We start from the raw sequence: 26632 nt of genomic DNA, 5'->3' as shown, positions 1-26632 counted from the left end.
AGTGTAGCACATAGTAATTACTTAATAAATGTATGTTAACTGAGTCCACAGTGCTTGTTAATACAACTAAAATACTTAACCAAAAAAAAAAAAAAAAGTTCCACAGTATGTGGCCTTTCTAATATTATCTAAACTATTTAGCCATTACCTAATAGACTCATCCATTATCTATCTATATCACTGTGTGTGGATAGATAATGCTAAAACATTGTGAAAACTTTGCTTTTCTTATGTAAGGCAATTATTCCTTAATTGTCACACTCTGAGTTTGTTTTGCCCACTACTTTTCATAGCCAATGCAGAGATTATATACAAGCTAAAATTAACAAAATTTTTATGAATTCCCAATTGATGAAATTCAAACTAATGATGCTTTGCTGTACAATGCCTTAAAAATATTTTATTTTGCAGAAAAGTGTGACAATAAAAAGCTATTGTATATAGGCTTTTAAAAACATCTAAATATACATAAAAATCAAAGTAATTATCCTAAGAAAAAATTTTTATAGGCTTACTGTCTTTTGAAAATCTATTTTCTTATAGATTTGCTTCCTTGTTCATTCATTGACAGTGCTGGCAAGATGCACTTACAAGGGGGCCACATACATTGAAGGAAATTGTTACATTTCTTAAAATGACATGAATTTTTATCCTCCAGCATTGGGAAAAGGCAGTCATTTTCCCCTAGGAAATAGCAGCAGCAGCAGCAGCAGCATCATAACAGTGGAAAGTAAGGCACATTTTAACCCAGAGTAACTGTTAAAATGATACACAAAACAGCTATTTAGAGTTTGAAATATTTTCTGTAGAGTCACCAGTCCTTCAGGCCAGTTCAGTGCTACTTATCTAGTTTCTCGTTCATAGCGTTGATGCTTTCAAAGAGCAAAGTCAAAGGGAAAGCAATTTGAGGGCACACAAACCTCCTCTAAGCCATGCGTCAGTTTAGATGGCTTGTTATTGGTGATCTTCTGGTGGAAATTTGACTGGATTTTGAGTTAAATGCTTCAGACTGTTCTGGGAACACCAAACTTAGAGAGCAACCAGAGCAGCTGGGAACCGAATGATGAGGACATTCATTCATTTCTTCAACCAAAAGTTATGGGACACCTTCACACATAGCACTGTGTGAGTCATAGGACAGCTTGGAATGTAACTACAAGGCCAAGGACTTGCCATGTGGAGCCTCTAGTTTCTAAAGAGAAATGGAAGCTGAAAGAACCAGGCACTAATTCCCAAGGAATAGGCACAGGTGGGTGTTGGCAAATAGGCAACAAAATGCCATTCTCTCTCAGTTTAAAAACACTCTCATTTGAAAAGAGGAGAAACTTGAAACATGTTCGGTGATTATTTTCACCGAAAACAAATCTAAGACATAGGCCCTGAATTTCTTTTCTGTTTTCTAAATTGGTTTATGTGTGCATCATTGGATTTCCATACTCATTTAACTGTTTACTCTTTTATAGAAAATAATTAGTGAAACAAACTCTGGGTTGTTTCCAAAAACATACCCCTTGCATGGCACTCTCAGGAGATAGCACTTGTGATTTTTCCTGTCAAAGCATTCTCGGGAAAGGCCTTCGTTTCCAGCCTTCATTCTAATTAAAATAAACAGGACAGCACATTGCTCTGTTCTCTTTTCCTTTGAAATGACAGGTTTTTCTTTTCATGAAGAAACATAACCTGGGTCGACACGGACCACTGCTCTCCGGCCTCCTCAGGCTGCTCTCTGCCAGCTCAGTGCCCCTCGCTCAGGGCCCAGCTGACCCCTGCCCCATGCCCCATGCCCCACAGCTGCGATTGCTCCCCTGCCTTCCCCCTCACACACCCCTCCGTCGCAGGGATGGGCTGGGAGAATGTCCAGGTGAAGTTTAAATTCCTTCCAGTGGCATTTCTAACCAAAATGGGGAACCTTATCAATTTAAGCAGATTTCCAGCTGGAAATACTGTGTTCCAAGATACTAGTGGTAGAAATGCTTCATATTGGCGCATTTCCCATGACTCTTTTTATATTTGTCTCTCTGTCTATTCCTTCTATTTTCCCTCACCTTGACTTTCCTTCTTGCCCTTTTTCATTCTCCACGCACCACCCTCCCCAATACAGAAAAAAATTTTTGAGCCTGATGAAAACACATTTTAGATTTTCTTACCAAAATGGCCCATCAATGATTAGATCTGACATAATCTGAGAACCTCTCCAGTGTTTCCATCCAAAGTTTAATATTCTGTAGAATGTTCTTCATGTTCAGTGGCACAACTGAATTGATATTGGCTCCATTCAAATACAAACTGTCTTACCTGGTGTGATTGAAACGTGCAGACTTGTCCTATGAAATTGCGTCCTTTCAGGGCACTGTCTGTGTAATTGGTTTATTGACTTGTTCAGTAAATTTTTATGGTGCCAGACACCATTCTAGGCACGTGGAGTGCATCACCCAACACAGCAAAGATCCCTGTCTCCTGGAATTGACGTTCTGATGAGGAGAGATGGGGCTTATACAGTAAACGTAGCATGTGAATAAGACAGTTTGTATGATAGAAGGTGATAACGTATTTGAAGAAAAATAAGGAAATAGAACAAGCTACCAGAGGTCAGGAAGATGTGGGGTGGAGGTAGGGGCAGTTTGCAGGATTAAATTAGGTAGGCTTGGTGAGTGTCGTTGAGAGGGAGGGATCTGCACAGAGACTTGTAGGAGCGAGGAAATTAGCCAAGCATCTCCCTGGGACGAGCAGCCCAGAAGCTGGACAACAAAAGCAAGTGTGTTTCTGGGATGTTTGGGAATAGAAAGGAAGCCTGGGGGCTGGAGCTGAGGTGGGATGTTTGGGAATAGAAAGGAAGCCTAGGGCCTGGAGCTGAGGTGCGAGGTCGTGAAGTCAGAGACTTGCTGGGAGTCCAGATCATAGGGGGCCCTGCTGGGCTTTTTAAGGACTTTGACATTAAGAGTGTGCATTGATTTATTTTGGCTGCACCGAGTCTTAGTTGCTGTGCACAGTTACGGAGAGCAGGGGTGCTCCTCTCTAGTTGTGGTGTGTGGGCTTCTCATTGCAGTGGCTTCTCATTTGGAAGGAGGAGCTGTGGAGCAAGTGGGCTCAGCAGTTGTGGCTACTGGGCTCCAGAGTACAGGCTTAGTTAGTTGTGGTGCACAGGCTTAGTTGCCCCGTGGCACGTCCAGGATCTTTCTGGACCAGGGATTGAAACCGTGTCCCCTGCGCTGGCAGGCAGATTCTCAGCCATTGGACCACCAAAGGAGCCCCAGGACTTTGACTTTTATGTGGAGCAAAGTGGTGAGCTCCTGTGGCGTTTTAAAGAATTGACGTGATCGGACATCATTTTAGGAAGTAAAGCCTGGCTGCTGTGGGTTTGAAATAGATCTTGCATGATAGTAGATCCAGGAAAGGAGGTAGGGATAGAAGAGAGGACACCTGTTAGGAGACTAGTAGGAGGTTGGATTTTCAGGATATTTTGGCAGTAGGGTCAACAGAATTTCCTGATTGGGGGGAAGCAGGGTATGTGAGAGGGCGCAGCCAAGTGGAATGCTAAAGCTTTTGCCACAAAGAAAACCTGACAGTCAAAGGATTAAAGTCTAAGTCTAAGTGTAAATAGCCAAAGAGAACACAAGGTTTTTTAAAAATGTAAGTAGTGGAGAAAGGTGACAAGATAAACAGGTCCCAGTTTCAAGCTGCTGTCCCTTTCCCCTTCACAGCTAGACCCCAGAAGGGGCTCTCTGCAGCAGAGCCTCTGCACACCCTTCCCTGATGTGGAGAATTCTCTTCCCCAAGCCATGTGTATAGTTGACTTATTTGCAGCTTGTCTTCCCCAGAGAACTCTTCCCAGGCCAGGCTCCCTAATGCAGCCCTACTTGTGCTCATCTCTCTTCCCAAGATCTCTGTTTTGCTGCCTTTATTTCTCATGTTGCCTTCACAAAAAAGTGTATTTGCTTTCCATTGTCTGTCTTCCCCTCTGGAATGTGCTATCATGAACTCACATCCTTATCGCTCTTGCTATTGCTTGCTGCTTTATCTGCAGTATCTAGAACAGTGTTTGGTACATAGCAGATATTCACTATTGGTGATGACCAAAAATTGATATTACAGGAAATCAACAAGGGTGTATTAAATCCCTGCAGGGAACACCAGCAGCTACTGTGTAGGGTTTAAGGGAATGTTTTAATGTAGCATATTTGGGCAAGAAATGAAAATGTGAAAATAAATAACATATAAATCACTGCAAATGGTGACAGCAGCCATGAAATTAAAAGACACTTGCTGCTTGGAAGAAAAGCTATGACAAACATAGTGTATTAGAAAGCAGAGATATCACTTTGCTGACCATGGTCTGTATAGTCAAAGCTATAGTTTTTTCCAGTAGTCATGTATAGATGTGAAAGTTGGACCATGAAGAAGGCTGAGTGCCAGAGAATTGATGCTTTCTTTCGAACTGTGGTGCTGGAGAATACTCTTGAGATTCCCTTGAACAGCAAGGAGATCAAAGCAGTCAATCCTAAAGGAAATCAACCCTGAATATTCATTGGAAGGACTGAGCTGAAGCTCCAGTACTTTGGTTACCTGATGCAAAACACCAACTCATTGGAAAAGACCCTGATGATGGGAAAAATTGAGGGCAGGAAGTGATTGGGGCGACAGAGGATGAGATGGTTAGATAGTATCACTGAATCAATGGACATGAATTTGAGCAAATTCTGGGAGATAGTGGAGGACAGAGGAGCCTGGCATGCTGTAGTCTATGGGATCTCAAAGAGTTGGACATGACTTAGCGACTGAACGACAGCAACAACATACACAACTCTGTAAAGAAAAATCCCAGAACCCTCCGTATATGATTTCTTGGCAAATGATAAGGAAAATTGAAAGGCACTTATGAAGGGAGAAGAATTTAAAATTGTACAGTTATTGATTTTCAGAGGTAGAGACTAGCCCAGCAGCATATGCAGGTGGGAATCTTTGCTGAATCTCATTATAAAGCTGTTTTTCGTAACATGCATAGAGGAATAAGGAGTATAGACTAGGCAGAGAAAGATTATTTGGCACGGAAGGTGTGGGCAGAGACCCAGAGCTAAGAGAAGTTGGGGCCAGTGAAAAACAGTGAACAGGTTTCCACATGGGAGGATTGGAATAGAAAATAACCATCTCATATTTCTTTCAGATTGCCACCTAGAGAAGGGTCTGACAAGAGTAGAATTAGCTTCATAGATGATGAATCAGAGCAAAGACCTGACATCATTTTTTTAACCTACTGAGGACAATTAAAGATCCCATTAAAAATAAAAAATTCTGTCTCTGCCAATAAAGCAGTCTGAGTTAAATATCCAGGCAAATCCTAAAATGCTGATGCCAACAAGATTTTTTTTAATAAGAAAAGCATCAAATTATAGTGAGAAATGATAATCACTTATACTTCTGGAGCTAATATTAATTCTTAAGTAGGAGGCTGAACTTTGCTTGCCTGAGGAAGAAAGAGTAACACTTTTAGAACCATAATAATTTTTAAAATATATAGTTCTGAGGACTTTCCCTCAGGAATATGTAAAAGCCTGTGGATGGTGGGATTAATTTGGAACTAATTCAAGGAGTGTCTTTAGAGTTTGGGGTTTATTAAAGAGATTGCCTACAGATTTGAAATCATCTGGCTGTTGGACTTTCTCTGGCTGAGGGAGACTAACTTGGCCTCAGAAAAGCTAATGCCTGTAAACCCACAGTGGCAAAAGTCTTCAAGATGGCTTTCCTCCTGCACATCCTTCCAAATGCTGTAATGTGTTTTAGAATGGACCATTACCAAATTTTATCTTTTGCCCTGAAATCTTAAAGACCGGATGGCACTTTCTCTAATCAAAACCACTTAGAAGTTTGACAAATCTTGCTGCTGCTGCTGCTAAGTCGCTTCAGTCATGTTCGACTCTGTGTGACCCCATAGACCAGGCTCCTCTGTCCCTGGGATTCTCCAGGCAAGAATACTGGAGTGGGTTGCCATTTCCTTCTCCAATGCATGAAAGTGAAAAGTGAAAGTGAAGTCGCTCAGTCGTGCCCAACTCTTAGTGACCCCATGGACTGCAGCCCACCAGGCTCCTCCGTCCATGGGATTTTCTAGGCAAGAGTACTGGAGTGGGGTGCCATTGCCTTCTCCGTTTACAAACCTTAGGCAGTTGCAACCATCAACGGTAAACCTTTTAGGTACAATGATCAGAGTAACTCATAGCTGATTTCATGGATGGGAGTCCTCCAGGGAGAGAAACACCACTTTAGAAACCAAGGGGGAAATTAGAGGGTTTAATAGGCCGACCAGGGTATTTTCAAACTAGCAGAGGAAAAAAAAAGTCAAGCTACTTTGTATGACTGAATGCATTTCAGGTAAATTGAAGTGAAATCAAGTCCAGGATGTTGTTCAAGGAGAATATCCAGTTATTTTAAAGGTAAAAGTCCATCCAGAATATCTAAAATCAGGAAAAAATAAAAGAAGTTAGAAGTTAATGATCTGTGTGAGAAATTTGACATCTCAGTGATTAGAAGATCTGCAGTGGGAATCCCTGTGATGCCCCAGGAATGAAACAAAATCTTTTGAATGTGTGTAGCTAATCCCCAGTGTCGGAGGCCAAATTCACTAGCTCCTGGACTTTATTCTCTCATCTGCCAAATGAGTTGGGATTAGGGATGGGTTAGATTAGGGAATCGCTTAGGTATATTTCAGTTCTAAAAGTGGAATCAATTAGATGTATATTAGTGGAATTCCTATGACTGTTTCATAGACTTGTTTTATTGCAAGAGATACTGTGAACTCATGTTCCATATAGGTTCAAAAAAAAAAGTGAGATACATGGAGAGAATGTTTTCTGCCTTGAAAATGTGATCAAGATTTACCCAGAAAATCTTGAGAGTGTCATTGGATTTTCACAGTGGTATTGTTTGCTTTACCTAGCTCTTCTAATGTGTAGATGTCTGTAGATTTCCCAGGGTGGAAATAGAAAATGCCCTTGGCGGAAGTAGAAAGCAAATCTCACAATCTGCATATCTGTGATTTGACATTGGTTCTTCAGATCCATGAGAGTGGGACCTACCTGGCTTCTCCTCTGTCTGCTCCCAGTATATCCCCTTCTCTTCTTTCATGTAAATTCCTTCTCTCTTCCTTGATTATAGCAGTGTCATTCTTGTCCATCCTGTGACTTCACTGGCTTCTGTCTGATCTCTGAAGCTCTTGTTGATCCATTAGTGAGGTTTCTTCAGAAGAACTATAGGCAGTATTGATCTTGGTGTACTCCTGTTTCACATGATTCAGCTCAGAATATCATGGTACCTTTATTGCTTTATTTTTTTCCCTCCTTATCTCCTCTCAACTCTTTATACACTCCTTGAAGATAGCATCCTTCTTTAATATGTTGGACATCTATGTATAGCCTCTTATTTGGCTATTTTCTGCAGGGAATCTTGCTGCTCCTTTGGAACCTCATCCTCACAGTTCTGAAAGCCAAAAATGACATCATGAAATCTGTTTTAACAGCTGTCAGCCACTGGTATAAATGTAGCCATCAGTTCAAATGATAGCGTGTTCTAATGCAGTTGTGTGTGTGTGCGTGCACATGTATGTATGTATCATTTTGTAATAAAAACACTTATTTCTGTCATACACTTCTCTTGGGAGCACAGCTGTACTCCACATTCCCTGGGTGTAGTGAAAGATCAGTTTATCTTAGAGTTGACACCACTCTGGAAGGTCCTTGAGAAAGGAAGGGAAAGGAAGCAGCAGCCTGGGGAAGGGACTGCTGCAGACATGGTCAAATATATTCCAGCACACAAAGGGCTCTTTTTCTTTCTTACAAGATTTTTTCTTTCTTTTCTAATGATCAACTAGGATTAGGATGTGAATTGTGGTGTATTTTTTGAAGTGAAATTTCTTGCACTTTATCGTATTATGTTTTATTAAAATGTTTACATATTTTGTGTACCATTATTGGTTATGTACTAGTAGTCAGGCTTGGCTAGCCTATGGTGCAGTAACAAATCTTGAAGTCATAAGGGTTTAACAAAACAAATGTTTGTTTTTCTGTCATGTCACAATTGAAAGATTGAATGGTTCCTCAATAGCTCTTCATATAGGGACTCAGGGATTCAGTGATGATCTTCCAGTATATTCTAGGAAAAAAGTGTTCGTGCTCTACTTCCATGTTAAACCAGTATATAATCAGTTTCTTGATGAACTAAACAGTGAACAGTGTGAATTCTTGTATTTATTTATGTAGTCAGCTATTCTTCCTGTCCCCTCTCTCTCCATGCACACACACACGTGCACACATGCACACACACACACACACACACACACACAAGGAGTCTTTCCATTCATTGTATCCATTCATTGTTAAGTAATAAGTGCAACAGAAACTGAACCTGGAAGAACAGGACCTTCTGGAACACAGCACATGGGCATGTAATCTTAAAACGGAGTCTGCCTTCTGAGAAACTTAAGACTTCCAGTAACTGGCCTTCTCTTCATCCCAACCCAAGTAGTGCCTTGACAGACATCAGTGACACAATAAATACTTGTGTGGAACAAATGAACTCAAAACTTTCCTCAACTCTGCCTTTACTGTAGAGCTAACCTGTCTCATTATGTTGCCGTCTGAAAATATTCCCTATCATTTCCTGTCCCTGCCCATATTTGCAGTGAATGCTTTGAAACAAATATTTGGACTTCATCTGTTGTAACTTGACAGTAAAAATTGCAGTTAAGGAATGTTTTCCAAATTCCAGAATTTCCCATTTTTTGGAATTGACATGATATGACTTTCGTAATATAAGTAGAAACTTAATGAAGTCATCAAATATGTAAACTGCAAAGATTTAAAGAAGAGAAATAGATTAAAGTGACTGAAGATAGTTATTGAGTTAAAATTCAGTAGCATTTTTCATTCAGTAGCATTTTTCAGCTCTCACTTAAATCACTCTGTATAAGTGTCATTTCAGCTCCTTTCAGTATCCTAGCCTTAAGGATAGTGCAGTAAGTACAATAAAGATAGGGTATAAATTGTGAACAAAGTATAAAAGGATTGTATCTGTTCATGGTTTACATAGACTGTTTCTGAGCACCTTTTCACTTCAATGGCATTTATCAAGTTTTTTTTTTTTTTTTTAAGAGAGGGGAGCTTGTAGAACTCTGTAAATCAGGGAATCTGTTATATATTCACATTTTGATGATCAGCAAATCACATAGTCATTTGCTAGAGTAAAACAGATTCATGAAATCAGTAAGTTTGTTATTCATTTATGCCAGACACTTTTTCCCCTCTTGAAGTCCGTAAGGCAAACACATAACATTTCATTGAGCTAAAAAAAGAATGAGAACATATTTCTAGCAAATGTCACCAGTTTCCTTTACCTTGTGTTTCTTCTGTCTTGTTGAGAAATGCTCAAGGCAAGTCATCACCATTGGTGTGAGATCAGTGGATGATTCTATTATTGTTAGTGATGGGGACTTCTGCAAACATTTATAAAAACAGGCAGGCTATAAACCAGTTAGGGGTGAGTTTAATTTTTGTATTGTGAATTAAGTACTGAAGTTTCTTAGGTGTTTTAAGAAAATAAAATGTTATTTTGTTGCTTTGGAGGTCACAAAATGGAACTGGGTTCATATAACCAATTTTCATATAAAAATTATAGAGTTTCCATGACTAATTTCAGGTCAAGATATTCGTTTGCACACATAGTCATCCTAAGTGCAGACTATCAGGGGCTTCAAATGCTGTCCTCTTAAATCCATTACCAGCTTGGCCTTGCCTCTTACTCTTGTATTTTTGAGGCTGAAGAGCATGCACTGAGGATCTGTTGCTTTAATATTAACTGTGGAAGTACGCTCTGGAGGGATTCTTTGGTCATGTACATTTCACTATACCTGAAGTATGTTTGCTCTTGGCTAAGGAATGAATTTCAGCTATGTTGCAGTATGATGCTGTGCTCTGGATTATTTTGGTTTAATGAAGAAGCATTGCTGTCAAACGGTTGCTCAGAATGAAACTCCGCCTTTTCCACATGTGGACCACATTTTCATAATGTAAAGCTATAAAATCTAGTGTTTCACTATGGAACAGACTCTAACATGATGCTGCTTCTGAGCTGTCAGCACACACCTGAGCTTGTTGAAGAAATGAAAACAACAAATATCAAGTCTGCTCTGATTTACCTAAATAGGGAAAAACTTGAGCCAAAATCAAGTCAAAATTCAGACTAGCTTTATTATTTAGCCCTTTGTAGCTGTTCTCTAGATACAGTCATAGGTATCTATCGGGTTGTGAGAAGAACAAACCATTCCTCTTAAGATTTGAAAAGTTTATTGAGAAAATGAAGAGAGCTGGGTATTCAAAATATTTTATTTTCAATTTTTAAAAAGACCTTGTAATTTAGCTTGGTTATAATGAATATTACAAGAAGGCTTATGCGTGGGAAAGCTCAAAATGCACAAAATAAGTAGAAAAGGGGGAATAACTATCTTCAAAAAGTCTAATGTTCTGAAGGCTGCGTGGTGTGCAGACGCCTACAATCTTATCACCTATATATTTCTCTGATTCTCCTTAACATTGTGCAATTGTTCAAACTGCATAGAGTTTTAATGGCTTCTGTTACCTAGTTTTTCTGGGGAGAGATCTATTTTTTTTTCTAAATATCAGACTAAGTAGTCACTACCTGATTTAAATAAATGGATCCAGAAGTAGCCTGACAGTGTACCAAACAAGACCTGTGTGTATAATGTGAGTTCTTTCTTTTCAATTTTAGAATCAACCTTGTCCTATGTTAGGCAGCTGGAGGCAAGAGTAAGACAGCTGGAGGAAGAAAATCGCATGCTGCCCCAGGTGGGTGACTTCTAGAAGCTCACAGCTAGTCAGTGTCATTTGAGTTATAGTATTTTATTTGGAATTTAAAGTCTCAATTGCATTTTCTCCTTTAAATGATAGACATCATTTTGTCAGTAGTCATTCATCAATGTACAGCATGATTGCTTTTCATAATGAATCATCATATTGTCCAGATTCTTAAGCGTGATACTAAAGGGTACATGTGTCTAAAATAAGTATGTCATATCGTTTTGTAAGGAAGAAGAAAGATAAAACAAGAGTAGAAAGTGCTTTGATGGTACTGCTCACATCTGTTGTGCATGTTGTTGGTGAACATAGGGAAGGGACTTTATTTCAGTGGAAATGTGCTAATTTACAAGCTAGGGAGAGCTACAGGTAGTTTGAAGATTTCATATTTTAATTAAATGAGTACTTTCTAAAATTTTTTGTGATATAATTGAACACTTAGAGTGCAACAAAAAAATGACAGTAATTGACAGTTTTTACCTTGGGGATTAATTTCTTTTCCTGGATCAATATAAACTGGTACTTTTTATGGGATTTAAGGCCTTGCCATATATTTTACTTAAAAATGTATTTTACTTTTTTCCATGGGCTATTTATCTTGAAATGATGTTGGTTGAGGTCATGGTTCTTGGGAAATGTTTTGTTGAAGAGTTTAACAAATCTACTGATTTGGCTTGGTTTCCTTGACAGACAGGTAAACAGTAATGTATTTTATTTTATTTTTAAATTTTACATAATTGTATTAGTTTTGCCAAATATCAAAATGAATCCATCACAGGTATACATGTGCTCCCCATCCTGAACCCTCCTCCCTCCTCCCTCCCATACCATCCCTCTGGGTCGTCCCAGTGCATTTTAATATGTCATAGAAAAGAATTTTCTCAACATTTAGTCACTAGTGTTCTTTCTACATTCTGGTGACTTTTTCTATTTCATTAGTGACTAAGAGAAAATTAAACCTCTAATAATAAACAATTTAAATGTCAAGACAAAGAGTGTTTATAGTTCAGGAGAAGATATATAAACATTAATACAAAGAATTAACCAAAGACTTTAGAAAGCTGTTTTAGGTCTTTTAAACCTTGTTTTTAAAGTAGTTTTGCGATGGTTTAGGCTGTCAGGTACTGCATGTAGGAATGTCTCTTTCTTTTATTGGTCAGTCATTGGAGATTAAATGAAATGAGGCTATTTCTCACCCTTCTCAAACTGTACATATGTCAATGCTTATGATGACAGAAAGGTTTATTTGCATTATGAAATAAAATACTACTGGAAGAGTTTTTTCTTGCTTTCTTTTGTATTTTTTATTTTTAAAATTTCTTTGCCATTTTCCCTTTTATATTGGATTCAGGGTATGACTGTGCTAATATCCTTAACTGACAACATCTAACTTCTCTGTTCCAAGAAACCTAAGAAATGCAATTAGTTTATTTTATACATGTTATATCATCTCTGAGGCAACTGGGATTGTAAGCAACAAAAAAAGAGGGAAAAAAGAAATGTTTCTTGCTTTTCCTCTGAGTGGGAATTGAAATTTACACCAAGTATTGAGTATATGCATGTGTGCTGTCTTATTGAAAAAGAGGTACAACAAATGGGAAAATAATTATAAAATTGATTTTTTTTAACCTGTAAAAGTGAGTTTTAGAGGTCTTGAAAGGAGATCAGAAGAGTCCTCAACTATACCTGATGTGTGTATATTTAAATATTTGCATAGTTAAGAATAGATGATATTACTTATTTTTTACAAATTCATATGATTTTAAGTGCATTGCTGTTTTTCATCAAAGAAGATTGCTTTTGTTTTTGGTTTTGGTTTTCTCTACAAGAAAGGGCCAAGAAAACCATATTTTATTGAATCTAGGATGTTATTAATGTGGGAGGCACTGTTATCATATGTACTTTTCAGAAAGAAAAAAGATGTTGTCAATTATTGTCAGATTCTTGCTGATTTCAGTGATGGATGTTAAGAAAAAATAAATTTTTTAGAATTCAGCTTTTTATGTATCTAAAGTACTTTAATGCTGAGAAGATCTATTGTTTGCAATACTCTCTTGGACTTATGCAATGAATATAATCTGACTCAGTTCAAAAATATTATTCATTTTAAATTTCTGTACTTGAGAGTGTTGCCTTCATTTATAACTAAGATAGGTATGATAGAATCACCATTTGTGACTACTTGTATAAATACTGAAATGAAGTGAAATTGGTAAACAAAAACAGAACAAAATGAACAATAACAAAAAAAACCCTGAAATGAACACGGACAGTAGATCAGATCTGAGGATGGAAAATAGTAAATGGACCTCAGAGCAGTGGGAACCATGTCAACTGAATCCTTGTAGAAGTCTGAGACTTGGACTAAATAACACAAAGACATATGTAACTTATTCTTAGATGTTTAGTCTTGAAATTTCCCTCCAGAAACAATTTCTGACTGCATGATATGAGCTGATTTGCAAGGTCAGTTCAATGTGACAAGCTGACATCCCTGTATAAATTAGTATCAGTATCTGAACACTTGATTTTCAGTTATAAGAACTTGCTCACTGTGCCTTGATTAGAAGGTATTATTTTTTTATTCCCAAGTTTGTTTTTTTGAAAAAAAAAAAGTCCACTTGTCTTTGGATAATCAGAAATAAGAATATAGTAGACAATTGGAATTCCAAGTGTATCAGATACCTTTTGTGACTATAGCAAGGTTCCTTGCTGTTGGTTGAGTATTTAGACTAAATTACATAAAACCTTTCCTGGATGAAGAAATCTCCTTAATGCCTACTTTTATTCTTTAGATAAAATTGTATATAATAAACAGAAAATCACAACTTTGCCCTAGAAATACATATTTAAAACTAACCAGGATGAGTGTCATAAATGCTTGTGGATTTTTCTCTGGATAGTTGCAAACTCTTCCATTTCCTAATATGTAAATAACAAGGTTTCTCCTAGCTCTTACATTTCATAGGCCTAAGTGTAATTAAAGTTTGGGTCCAGTGTTATGCCCATGCAAAGTTACCAGGTCCCAGAATGAAGGATTTTTTATAAAATAGAAAAATGCAGTGAAGACTCAGTGGGGTTCTGTCTGGTGGTGAAGAGGAGCTCACAGGAGGCATGGATGAGATGCCAGTATGGCTGCTGTGGCAGGTCATCACTAGTAAGCACAGAATTCTTTGCTCTGCCACAGCCTTTGCAGTATCCTCCGAGGACAGCTAAGCTGCACCGGAAGTCCGGTTTGTAAACACAGTATTTCAAAGGTGTCCTAAAGTGAGAACAGTCTAATTAATTTCATAAAATGTATTATTATTATTTGCTAGGTGTTATTTGAAAAGAAAATGCTTTTTTATACTGTTTTTAAAATTTTGTGAGGAAGACAACATGAGGTCTACCCTCTTAATAGATTTTTCAGTGTATAATACAGTCTTGTTACCTATTGGCACAACATTGTACTTTAGATCTTCAGAACTTACCTTGCATATTGAAAATTTTACACATGAGGATTAGTGACTTCTCATCTCTCCCTCCCCCTCTCCCAACTCCTGGCGACTACCATTCTATTTTTTGCTTCTATGAGTCTGACTGTATTAGACACCTCATCATGTAAGTGAAATCACATGATGTTGGTCCTTTTGTGACTGGCTTCTTTCTCCTGCAGTAATATTATCATTTGATCCAGCAATCCCACTTCCAGACAATTTACCCAAAATAATTGAAATCAGGACCTCACAGAGATATTAGCACTCTTATGTCTATTGCAGCACTATTAACAATCACCAAGATATGGAAGCAACTTTAAATATCCATCAGCAGGTGAAAAGATAATGAAAATGTGGTATAAACATACAATAGATCATTATTCAGCCTTTTAAAAAAGAAGGAAATCCTGCCATACAAGACAACATGGGTCAACCTTGAAAATGCATTTCTGAAAGTTGGCGTAAATAGTCATTAAAAATAACACGGACCTGGAATATCTTCCTTGAACACATAAACTAATAACATTTTTTACAAATTATGTTTGAAAATGTTTCAAACGATTGTATCTACCCTCTTATAATACATATAATGATAAAACTGCTCAGACTGGTCTATCAACTTCACTATGTATATACTTAATATGGTGAAAGTTGCTTTGCCGTGTCTGACTCTTTGCAACCCCATGGCCTATACAATCCATGGACTTCTCCAGGCCAGAATACTGGAGTGGGTAGTCTATCCCTTCTCCAGGGATTCTTCCTGACCCAGGAATTGAACCGAGGACTCCTGTGTTGCAGACAGAGTCTTTACCAACTGAGTTATCAGGGAAGCCCACTTAATATGGTATGAACCCTAAATGAAGATTGTGTGTTTCTTAAATAAATGTAGTTGCTATCTATGAAATTACATTAACTTTCAAATCCAATAAGGTAGATTTACCCACAAGGTCATGCATAGCTATTTGTAACTAAAAGACCTGAGATGGTATAAAGTTATAGTTATATAAAATTTATTATTACTATTATTATTTTGGCTTCACTGGGTGTTCATTGCTCCATAGCATGTAGGATCTTAGTTCCTGAACAGGGATCAAACTTGCATTCCCTGCACTGGAAGGCAGATTCTTAACCACTGGGCCACCAGAGAAGTCCCAGGAATTTTATATGAAATTTAAAAGGAACATACCTATTTCATGTATATTTATACATAAACACAAGCTTGCTCTGGATAAAGTTATAAATTTTCAAGTCTGACTGGAACCTTACTTTTGTATCAGATTGGACAACCCCCTCCTTTAGAAAAGGTATGTAAGGTTCAGAGAGTCTGGGAGTATAGTCCTGGTCAGACAGCTAATTACAGACTGACTCAGGCCAAGATGTGGGCCTGTTCAGCATTCTTTCTAGTGTACACACAGTGCCGCCTTTAATCATTTCATACCATTAACTTAATTCACTGGAATTAAGCTGCTATGTCTATTTTTGTCCTACTGTCAAATTCTTTTTTTAAACATATATCTTTAAAAAAAAAAAAAAAAGGGCTTCCCTCATAGCTCAGTCGGTAAAGAATCTGCCTGCAAGGCAGGAGACCCACATTTGATTCCTGGGTCCGGAAAAACCCCTGGAGAAGGAAATGGCAACCCATTCCAGTATTCTTGACTGGAGAATCGCACGGACAGAGGAGCCTGGCGGGCTACCATCCATGGGGTCACAAGAGTCAGACACAACTTAGCGACTAAACCACCACCATCTTAAGAATTAACATTAGATCTGTGTAGCCGTCTAAGATTCATTAGGCCTTTATTCCTGCTTTAAGGGAAATACTGTTCTTCAGGCTGTAGTATCCATCATAAATGAAAGAAAAACATATTTTAGAGTCTTCTCCTCCCTGACACATTTTCAAAATACTTCAGAATCATAAAATTGTATTATACAAACACACTGACTCATATCTGCATACTTAGAAGTTGATTTCTCAGCATGTGGTCCAAGACGGTCATTTGTTCAGATAATTGGGAGGCAGGTGGGCAGGGAAATTAATAGATGCAATAGTGGTTTTTGAGGCATAACCCAGTGACATTTGATATTTTAGCCGAAATTCAAAACCCTTACTTGGATCTCTTTACTCATTACATTGTCTTCTTCTTGATGGTCACAAAGATTTTTTTAATCCAGACCTAACCGATAACGTTTATGTGCTATGTGCTACGTCTGAGATGGAGAAGGAAATGGCAACCCACTCCAGTATTCTTGCCTAGAGAATCCCAGGGATGGGGGAGCCTGGTGGGCTGCTGTCTGTGGGGTCACACAGAGTCGGACACGACTAAAGCGACTTAGCAGCAGCAACCGATAATGTTTATGTGTTATGTCTGAGATGCAGTCTCTATTCACCAGGAGAAAATATCTTAAAGTGGATGATGATTACCTATCTGATGATTTTATTATAAATACTATCCTTTGAAGGCATCAGTTACTTTTCAGATACAACCATAAGGTAAAAACTAATATTTTTAAAGCTATTTTTACCCATCTTGTGTTGAATTTGAATCTTGCATCATGGAGAGGGCTAGAGACAAGAAACAAGCAGTTTGCTGAAAATTCAAAGTCAATTAAGTACATTTATTACAAGTCTTACTGGGAAATCTGTTTTTTCTTCCAATGCTCTGGCACCAGCATCTGCTAGGAAAGCATTGTATGTCCTCTGCGCCCCAGAAACCCTCTCCAGAACAAAGCACCCACCTCTTGAGACCAACATTGTAGAGCCAGTTTTCAGTGCTGGTGCCTAGTGTCCTGCGCCTGCCCTGTGCTGTGGGTTCAGCAGTGTGTTTGAAAGGCACTGGCAACTTGGCTCACCACCGAGTGGGCCCTTCCAGCAAGTGTTTCTATTTCTGTTGTGCTAGCACACATGCAAGAGGCTAATTTTAGGAATGGAAATGAAAAATCTCCCTCTCATGTAATTTGGTTGCAATGTAGCCTCAAAACAGTGTGGTCTTTCAGTGTTCTGGGCAAGAGGCAGGGTCGTTTCTAGAACTGTTTCAGAACAAAAGGAAGAAGCTGTCACTGTTCCCAGAAGTGCTGAGGAGGGTACACAGGAGCTGAGGAAATCGAGCCCCTCACTTCCATGGCAACACACCGCAGGTCCAGCGTCACATCCCAGAAAGGCGCCCTCACCTGTGTGCTTGTGCAGACTGCCCGGCGCGGGGCAGAGATGCGGCTGGGGGTGCTTCGCTCTGACGTGTAGATTTGCCTCCTGTGCTCTTCCTGTTTTGCTGTGGAGCTATTTACTGATTGTGTCAGTCTTTCTCCTTTCCACATTTTTCTGACTTTATGTTTTGCAAATCACTTTTGTCTTATCAGGTCATAAATATATTTGGCTTTTCTTGAGCTATAGTTGCTCTGGAAGGAAAATTGAGTAACAATTTGCACAAAAGGAGACGCTTTCTAGGAGGCTTCGAGTGAGTGGTGGTATCCTGTTGTTATTTGCATGTGACACTCCTGAGGAGTAACTTGTGCAAAAAGATTGTTTTCATGGATAGCAGCTCTAATTATGTTGCATAACCTGAGTAGAATCGGGATGGTAGTGATAGGAGAGTTTAGTTAAATCCGTTAAGGGTTGGTTGCTGCTAGTTGTCCTCCACCGGAGAAACAGTGCTTGTGGAATATGGTTTTCTCTAAATCACCATGATTTATATAATTAAACACAAGGAAAAAAAGCTTTTATGTATAGTTCAATAGAGTTTTCAAAGGACAGATGGGTGCTACACAAGTGGTGTGGGTGTATTGGAATAAAAGAGACAGATAGATATGGAAAGTAAATTAATGGAGGAAAGTCATGCTGGAGAATCTAAATACATGGAGACTAGGTTAAGGGAAAAGTGAAAATCTATCAGGAAATATAAAAAAGTAAAGCTCATAGGAAAAATGTCTATGGCAACATGGACTCTCTCAAAGGGTGTATTTATAGCTTTCCTCAGTGACCCTCTTCATGCTTGAGAATTCTTATTTGAGAATCTGCTTCATGATGAGTAATCTTATTTCTAATGAGAGAAAATTAATGAAGTAGAAATGCAATAGGAAACACAGCTATACTACTTATTGAACTTATTAATATAATTATTGATTTTAAAAGGTACTCAATTATTATGGCTGTGGTGTCAATAATTTATATTTAACAATGTTGTTTTTTTATAGCTATACTGGTATGTTAGTAATTCAATCACAAAGGCGTGTTTTTAAAAAGGTTTTTGATTTGTCATCACCATAAAAATAGCAGCAGTTTTGTTACCTGTCTGTGGCAGAATTTGTCACCAAAAATGATGGGACTTGCTGAGCACAAAGTTTTGCTGTATAGTAATATCAGCTAGAGTCAAAGAATGAGAAGCAATATGGAGGAATATTGGGGGAAAATTTGAGATGGAACTATAAGAGAAATTAACGATGCCTTGTGCTGTAGTAATGGCTCTTTACTCATTTTTTTAAATCCAGAGTCGAGTCAAAAAATTTTTATAAGGTGGAGATGGAACAGTCTTCACTTTTCTTGCTCCTTTCTAAGGGTAAGAAAACAGTCTTATCGAAAGTGGTAGAGGGCCTGCCCTCGTGGTACAGAAGCTAAGACTCAGTGCTCCCAATGCAGGGGGTCCAGGTCCAATCCCTGGTCTGGGAACTAGATCCCGCATGCCACAACTTGGGATACCGTGTGCCGCAACGAAGACCTGGCTCAGACAAATAAACAGACACTAAAAAAAAATGTGGTGGAAAATGTTGTATCATGTTTGACTTGGGAATTAAATTAAGTAAATTAAATACTACTGAAATATGGATATAAAAATGTAAGTTATGACACCATGGTTAGTTTACACTTGTGAAGGTGCTGAGACCCCCATTGGAGCACAGCCTCATTCTTATCTCTGTTTCCTGCTGGAGGTCATGACCTCTCTGACTGATGGAGGAGAGGCATCTGAACCGTGTTCTATCCTCCTCTTATCTCTGGTTCCAACCTTTCCTACAGTGGAGTTTTGGCATTTGTCATTTACGAATCTAAATGTTCAGTTTGGTTCTTTGCTGTAGCTTGAGGAAGTCTGTGGGCTTCCCAGGCGGTACAGTGGTAAAGAATCCACCTGCCAGTTCAGGGGATCCAAGAGATACGGGTTCGATCCCCAGGTCTGGAAGAACCCCTGGAGGAGGAAATGGCAACCCTGTCCAGTATCTTGCCAGGATAATCCCACGGACAGAGGAGCCTGGCGGGCTATAGTCCATGGGGTTGCAGAGTCAAACGCTACTGAGCACACACGCGTGCTGTTGCTGAGGAAAATGTGTAACTTAGAATAAAAATTAAAATTGGTGTGTCTTAATAATTGGTAGTTACCTGTATCTTCAGAGTGTAATGTAGACAAACATAAATGTAATATAGGCAACATCTGTATTTCCTAAGTATAAATACAATATAAATAATAAATGTAATATAGGCAAGTAATTATATTGCTTGACAAAGGAAGACAGTTTGTCAATATATTTCCAAGTGAGTTGAGATTTTCCTAAATTATATTTTAACAGCTATCATTGTGTGATAAATAAGCAAAACATAACTAAGTTGTTTTTAAAAAGCTGAGACATAGTCAGCCATGACTGTGGACTCTTGTTGGTAAACAGGTAATTAATGGAGTCACTGTGAATATGCTAGACCAAGCACCAACTAGGAATTACAAGAATTAGGGCTTGACCTAATGAGCTGTTAGACCAGGACGGAACCCTAACCTCTGTGAACCTTAAATGCCTTGATTAAAAAGGAAGATTGAATCAGCTATGTATATACATATATCCCCTCCCTCTTGGACCTCCCTCCCACTGCCTTCCCTTCCCCCCAGTCTCACCCCTCTGGGTCACCACAGAGCGCTGAGCTGAATTCCCTATGCTATACAGCAGGTTCTTACTAGTGCTCTGTTTTACGCATGGTATTGTATGTAAGTCAGTCCCTATTACCCAATTTATCCCCCATGTCCACATGTCATTCTGTACATCTGTATCTCTGCTCCTACCTTGCAAATAGGTTCATCTGTACCATTTTTCTAGATTCCACATTTATGTGTTAATATACAATATTTGTTTTTCTCTTTCTAACATCAGTCTGTATAAGAATTACAGATGGACAGTGTCTAGGTCCATCCATTTCTCTACAAATGACCCAATTTCATTCCTTTTTATGGCTGAGTTAATATGGCATTGTAAATAGGTACCACATCTTTGTCCATTCATCTGTTGATGGACACTTAGACTGCTTCCATGACCTGGCTATTATATAGTGCTGCAATGAACATTGGGGTGCATCTGTCTTTTTGAATTATTTTTTCAGTACAAGGACTGTCCATACTGTTCTCCATAGTTGGTATAATCAATCTACATTCCCACCAGTGGTGCAAGAGGGTTCTCTTTTCTCCACATCCTCTCCAGCATTTACTGTTGGTAATTATTTTGTTGTTATTGCACTGAGTTGTTGTTTTGCATGGGCTTTCTCTAGTTGCAGTGAGCAGGGGCTGCTCTTTGTTGTGGTGTGCAGGCTTCCAATTGCAGTGGCTTCTCTCGCTGGAGCCCAGGCTCTGGGGCACGCAGGCTTCAGCAGTTGTGGCTCTGGCCTCTAGAGAGCTGCCCAGGAGTTGTGGTGCACTGGGCTTAGTTGCTCCAGAGCACATGGGATCCTCCTGGGCCAGGGATTGAACCAGTGTCCCTGCATTGCAAGGCAGACTCCTAACCAGTGGACCACCAGGGAAGCCCTATTTTTTGCAGATTTTTTAAAAAATATATTGAGCTTCATGAACTATCTGCATGTTTTAGAGATTAATCCCTTGTCAGCTGCTTTGGTTGCAAATATTTTCTCCCATTCTGAAGGTTGTCTTTTCATTGTGTTTATGGTTTCCTTTGCTGTGCAAAAGCTTTTAAGTTTCGTTAAGTCCCATTTGTTTATTTTTGTTCTTATTTTCATTACTCTAGGAGGTAGGTCAAAACAGATCTTGCTGTGATTTATGTCAAAGAATGGTCTTCCTGTGTTTTCCTCTAAGAGTTTTATAGTGTCCTGATGGGACACTGGAAATCCATGACTTTTTATCCAGAGAAAGTTTGTGTGTATGTGTAATGTATGCACAAAAGAGGTGCGCCCTTTTTAATTCTGATAGAAAGTTCCCTAAAACTACAACTTGACACTGTATTGCATCTTTTATTTACAGGTGTGTATTGTACGTTATTCTACCTCAATGTGTTCTAACGTTAATTAAATTTCATCAGATAGCTATTAAATTTGTTAACATTTTGTCTTGTGTATTAAACTTTGAGGTTCATATCGCATCAAATATGCATATAATGGGGCTCACATTTGAGTCTGGGCCATGTTAGCTTATGTATATTTAGAGAGATGATGTGCAGTCCCCTTAATGTTTATTTTTATTCTTTATATAAAATTATATGTAATGAACATAAAGGCACTCATTTTCCCTAATAGTATACACATTTAAAAATAACCAAGATGAGTGTAATGATTGCTTATGGATTTCTCTCGGGTCAGATACAAAGGCCTCTGTTCACTGGAAAGTGTAGTTCCTTTCAGCCCTGAACATTCTGAACCCAAGGACAAATAAAAGTGTGTGTATGTCTTAAAACTGTGCAAAACCACCAAGCCCCAGAATGAAGGGGTCTGTAGTCCAGAACAGATAGAGGAATGCAGTGACAACTGAGTTGGTTCTATCCAGTGATAACGAGGAGCCCATGTGAAATATGGATGGGTATCACTCATCACCCACTGAGCACAGGCTCTTTGTTCTCCCATGCTTTCTGTGGTACCCCACAAGCATCACTGAGCTGTGCTGTACATCCAATTTGTGAATACAGCATTTCAAAGAAAGATGTGGTGAAGTGAAGTGAAGTCGCTCAGTCGTGTCCGACTCTTTGCGACCCCGTGGACTGTAGCCCGCCAGGCTCCCCTGTCCATGGGATTCTCCAGGCAAGAATACTGGAGTGGGTTGCCATTTCCTTCTCTAGGGGATCTTCCCAACCCAGGGATCAAACCCGGGTCTCCTGCATTGCAGGCAGATGCTTTATCCTCTGAGCCACCAGGGAAGCCTCCAAAGTATGAATAGCCCTATTACATTTTGAAAATGCAGTATTATCTATTAGGTTTTATCATTTGAGAAGAAATGCCTTTTCCAGGTTGATACCAATGATACTTAAAGATCACCAGAACTTAGGATATTCCCTCTTAAGCACAAAAACTAATGTAAACATTTTTTAAAAAATCATATTTAAAATATTTCAAAGGATTTTATATAATAAATGGAGAATGATATTTCACACAATTTTTAAAATTATGATGAAAGAGAACACCAATATAGGAAATGTTAGAAAATCAACTTTTATTATTTACCTCTAATTTATGCCAAAACAATGTGTATCCTTTATTCTAAAATATAACATACTTTTCAGGAATTCGATTCTGAGAGAAGCCAAAATAAAGTACTGTGAAAAAGAAATGACAAAGATATGACATATCAGACAGTCTTTTGCAGTGTGACTGGACTGAGGAAATAATGCAAGAGGTCCTGCGTGTGCATCAAAGGCGGATATACTGGGATCCACAGAAGGAAGAAAATGTTCTTTCAAAGGAAACTGATTTCTCATAGATGACTGTAGGCTGCAGACTAAAGCATCTGAAACAGCAGCCAGCAAGAAGTGAACCAGGCCTTTCTTTGGATATAGTAGATGATACGGAGATTGAAAGAGAACTGGTAGGAGATACACTGCGAGGCAGTGATCACTGTTGCTTTTACAGTTCCCATGGAACATTTATATACTGTCTTTCGGATTGTGTGCCATGGAATCTGTATAAACTGGTAACGTGTTGACATATGAAGCTAATTAAAGCATGTGTAGAGAAGCAGGGTTGCACAGAGTCCAACATGACTGAAGCGACTTAGCAGCAGCAGCAGAGAAGCAATATGAAGAAAAAGTGTATGAAATACACTACAGGCTTCCCCTTAATTGTTTTATGACCTAAGGGCCTTTAGGGGCTGGATTTAGGGTTTATTTTAAAGTTTAATCTAGAAATTCTACAATGCAGTTTCTGTATTGCTAAGCAGTGGAGTATTTGAAAAGCAATCCCCACACACATGTAAATGTGGTATTCCTTTGATAGTCATGGTAGACTGTTTGCTGAGGCTCAGCCAGCACAAGTTGGGTGGGTGGATGGGGTCTATGCTCAGCGCTTGGGGGCCTGCCTTTGGGAACTGCTTCCCATTAAGTGTACAGGTTTCCCTGTCCTCCTAAGTCTGGTCCTGACTTGAGTTGTTGACTGGCTGCTACAGTGATATCCTGGCCCTTTCCCAGGGGTCCTGTGATCAGGGCTCCCAGCATTCTCTGGGCTGAGAAAATTCCCCAATTCCTATTTGTCATCCATCTTGTTCCAGGCCCAAAGCCCATAGAAAAAGCATTTCTTACCACAGGATTTTAGTGTTAGACCCAGCACTGGAGGTGGGAAGGAAGAGATATGATTAGTGAAAGGACAGTCTATTTAAAGATTGTTCCTCCCTTTTGAAAGTATTTATTTATCTTTAAGTGTATCTTCCCTGGTGTAATTCTTCCTTTGAGAGAATGTCTTGTCCCCAAACTTTTCAGTAACTCATACAAATCCACTCATCTCAGATACTTGTGATTTCAGGAGTGCTTTAGCCATGGCACACAGATCATCAAGTCCTCTTTATGAGTTTTTAATCCTCTTTCAGATTTCTGTAACTTCCATAATATAGTTTAGTGGAATAGAAGCAAGTTTTGAATTATTATTTTTTAAAACAGAGAAAAATAAAACACAAGGAGACAGCTAACCTTGCTTAAAAACTCTTGGACTAATTAGTATTTTGGTAGTTTTATCATCCAGCTATTGCTTTTAGATTATTAGAAAAAAGATTGGGCATAGAAATGTAAGGATCACAGAAGAAATGTAAATCTGACTTAAATGTAGTAGAAAAAATAAAGAAATTTGATACTGTCTTTTTCTTGACCTAAAATGCCTCCCATTTGCAACAGAACAACATGTGAAGCAGAAGTTCTAATGTTTGACAGATAGCAAATAACTAATAAACCCACGACCAGATGGGAGCCATCCTGGGCGTACATAAAAGCTGGCTCTAAAAAAGGCTTTTTAATCACCAAAATATTTCAGCTGTTTTTGACATTCAAGGCAGGTATGTCTTAATGTTAAAAAGAGGGATTTTTTAAAAAAATTTAAACATTAATGTTCAAAAGAGGGTTTTTAAAAAAAAATTTAAACACTTTCATGTCCTAAGAAATTTATTAAAAATAACCCTAACTACAGAAATATCATAAAAGAAAAACATAAAATACAAACTCAGAAATAAATTACAACTCCAGTAAATTTGATCACAAATAAATTGTGTGGGAATGATGGGTCTTTATCGTTTTGGGTGCCAGGCATGTACTGAGTGCCAGAACGTAACAGAAGCTGCAGATAGAATCTGGATGCTTGCTTTCTGACAGAGTTTTAGACAGAGTGGGGTTTAACAACTTTGCATTCTGAAATTTGTTATCTTGTTTGGGACAAATTCCGTTCACTTTTCAGCCCTTGTTCTCATCCCACTCCTGTTACAATGCACAAATCCTTAGCCAGCAAAACTCACATGTCTTTGTTGATAATTTCTGCAAATGGTAGGTAGTGATGGCAGCTCAGGTTCATTGCCAATTAAAAAGGACGTTGGAGAGGTCCGTTGAAGACTGGACCCTCTACTAAATGGCCACTTGTCAAGAAGGTGGCTCATGTGGCCTCACAGCTTTCATTTTATGAGAGAGGATTCTCTTGGTGAGGGACCAGCTATATTGAGCCTTTGACACTTGAGAACAAGATCACAATGGGCCTGAGAGCAGGTAAGGACAGCTGCCCTTCCAATGTTTTTCACTTAAAACAACTGCGCTGCTCAGGATCTGGGTATTGACAAGGTCCTTCAGAGTCAGTCACCAGAATGTGATAAGACATCTCTCAATTCTAGGTGATTTCTCAGGGCTTCAGGGCTATAAGTGATACCAGAGTAATCTGGGAATCCTACTTCAGCTGGTCTTTAAACCAGGAAAATATGTTTAATTTTGTTATCTCATTGCTGTTTTAAAAGAATATTTTACTGTCTTGTTCAGTCAGTTCAGTCGCTCAGTCGTGTCTGACTCTTTATGACCCCATGAACTGCAGCACGCCAGACTTCCTTGTCCATCACCAACTCCCGGAGTTCACCCAAACTCATGTCCATTGAGTCGGTGATGCCATCCAACCATCTCATCCTCTGTCGTCCCTTTCTCCTCCTGCTCTCAATCTTTCCTAGGATCAGGGTCTTTTCCAATGAGTCAGCTCTTTGCATCAGGTGGCCAAAGTATTGGAGTTTCAGCTTCAGCATCAGTTGTTCCAGTGAATTTTCAGGACTGATTTCCTTTAGAATGGACTGGTTGGATCTCTTTGTAGTCCAAGGGACTCTCAAGAGTCTTCTCCAACACCACAGTCCAAAAGCATCAATTCTTCAACGCTCAGCTTTCTTTATAGTTCAACTCTCACATTCATACATGACTACTGGAAAAACCATAGCTTTGACTAGATAGACCTTTGTCAGCAAAGTAATGTCTCTGCTTTTTAATATGCTATCTAGGTTGGTCATAACTTTCCTTCCAAGGAGTAAGTGTCTTTTAATTTCATGGCTGCAGTCACAATCTGCAGTGATTTTGGAGCCCCAAAAAATAAAGTCAGCCAGTTTCCACTGTTTCCCCATCTATTTGCCATGAGTGATGGGACCAGATGCCATGATCGTAGTTTTTTGAATGTTGAGCTTTAAGCCAACTTTTTCACTCTCCTCTTTCATTTTCATCAAGAGGCTCTTTATTTCTTCTTCACTTTCTGCCATAAGGTTGGTGTCATCTGCATATCTGAGGTTATTGATATTTCTCCCGACAATCTTGATTCCAGGTTGTGCTTCCTCCAGCCCAGCGTTTCTCATGATGTACTCTGCATATAAGTTAAATAAGCAGGGTGACAATATACAGCCTTGATGTACCCCTTTTTCTATTTGGAACCAGTGTGTTGTTCCATGTTCAGTTCTAACTGTTGCTTCCTGACCTGCATACAGGTTTCTCAAGAGGCAAATCAGGTGGTCTGGTATTCCCATTCTTTCAGAATTTTCCACAGTTTATTGTGATCCACACATCAAGGGCTTTGGCATAGTCAATAAAGCATAAATAGATGTTTTTCTGGAACTCTCTTGCTTTTTCAGTGAT

The 26632-nt window shown here is 38.8% G+C and overlaps 1 protein-coding gene across 9 annotated transcripts in view; it reads left to right on the top strand.

Annotated features, from left to right (window-relative positions):
* CCDC85A (coiled-coil domain containing 85A) overlaps window positions 1–26632 on the top strand; it is a 226241-nt gene that overhangs the window by 164384 nt on the left and 35225 nt on the right. For 8 of the 9 annotated variants that reach the window (XR_011466072.1, XR_011466073.1, XR_011466074.1 and 5 more), the window contains exon 3: window positions 10771–10847. The exons of the other annotated variant lie outside the window; for it this stretch is intronic. Coding sequence is in view for 5 of the 8 variants with exons in the window: in XM_070379543.1 (XP_070235644.1) it covers window positions 10771–10847 (77 nt within the window). In the remaining 3 variants the exon portion in view is untranslated. The remainder of the gene's footprint in view (window positions 1–10770; window positions 10848–26632) is intronic. 9 annotated transcript variants of the gene reach the window in all.

The sequence above is a fragment of the Bos mutus genome, chromosome 11 (assembly GCF_027580195.1).
Source record: "Bos mutus isolate GX-2022 chromosome 11, NWIPB_WYAK_1.1, whole genome shotgun sequence".
NCBI classification, from domain to species: Eukaryota; Metazoa; Chordata; class Mammalia; order Artiodactyla; family Bovidae; genus Bos; species Bos mutus.
The sequence above is the reverse complement of the archived record's forward strand: the minus strand, read 5'-3'. Positions and strand labels throughout refer to the sequence as shown.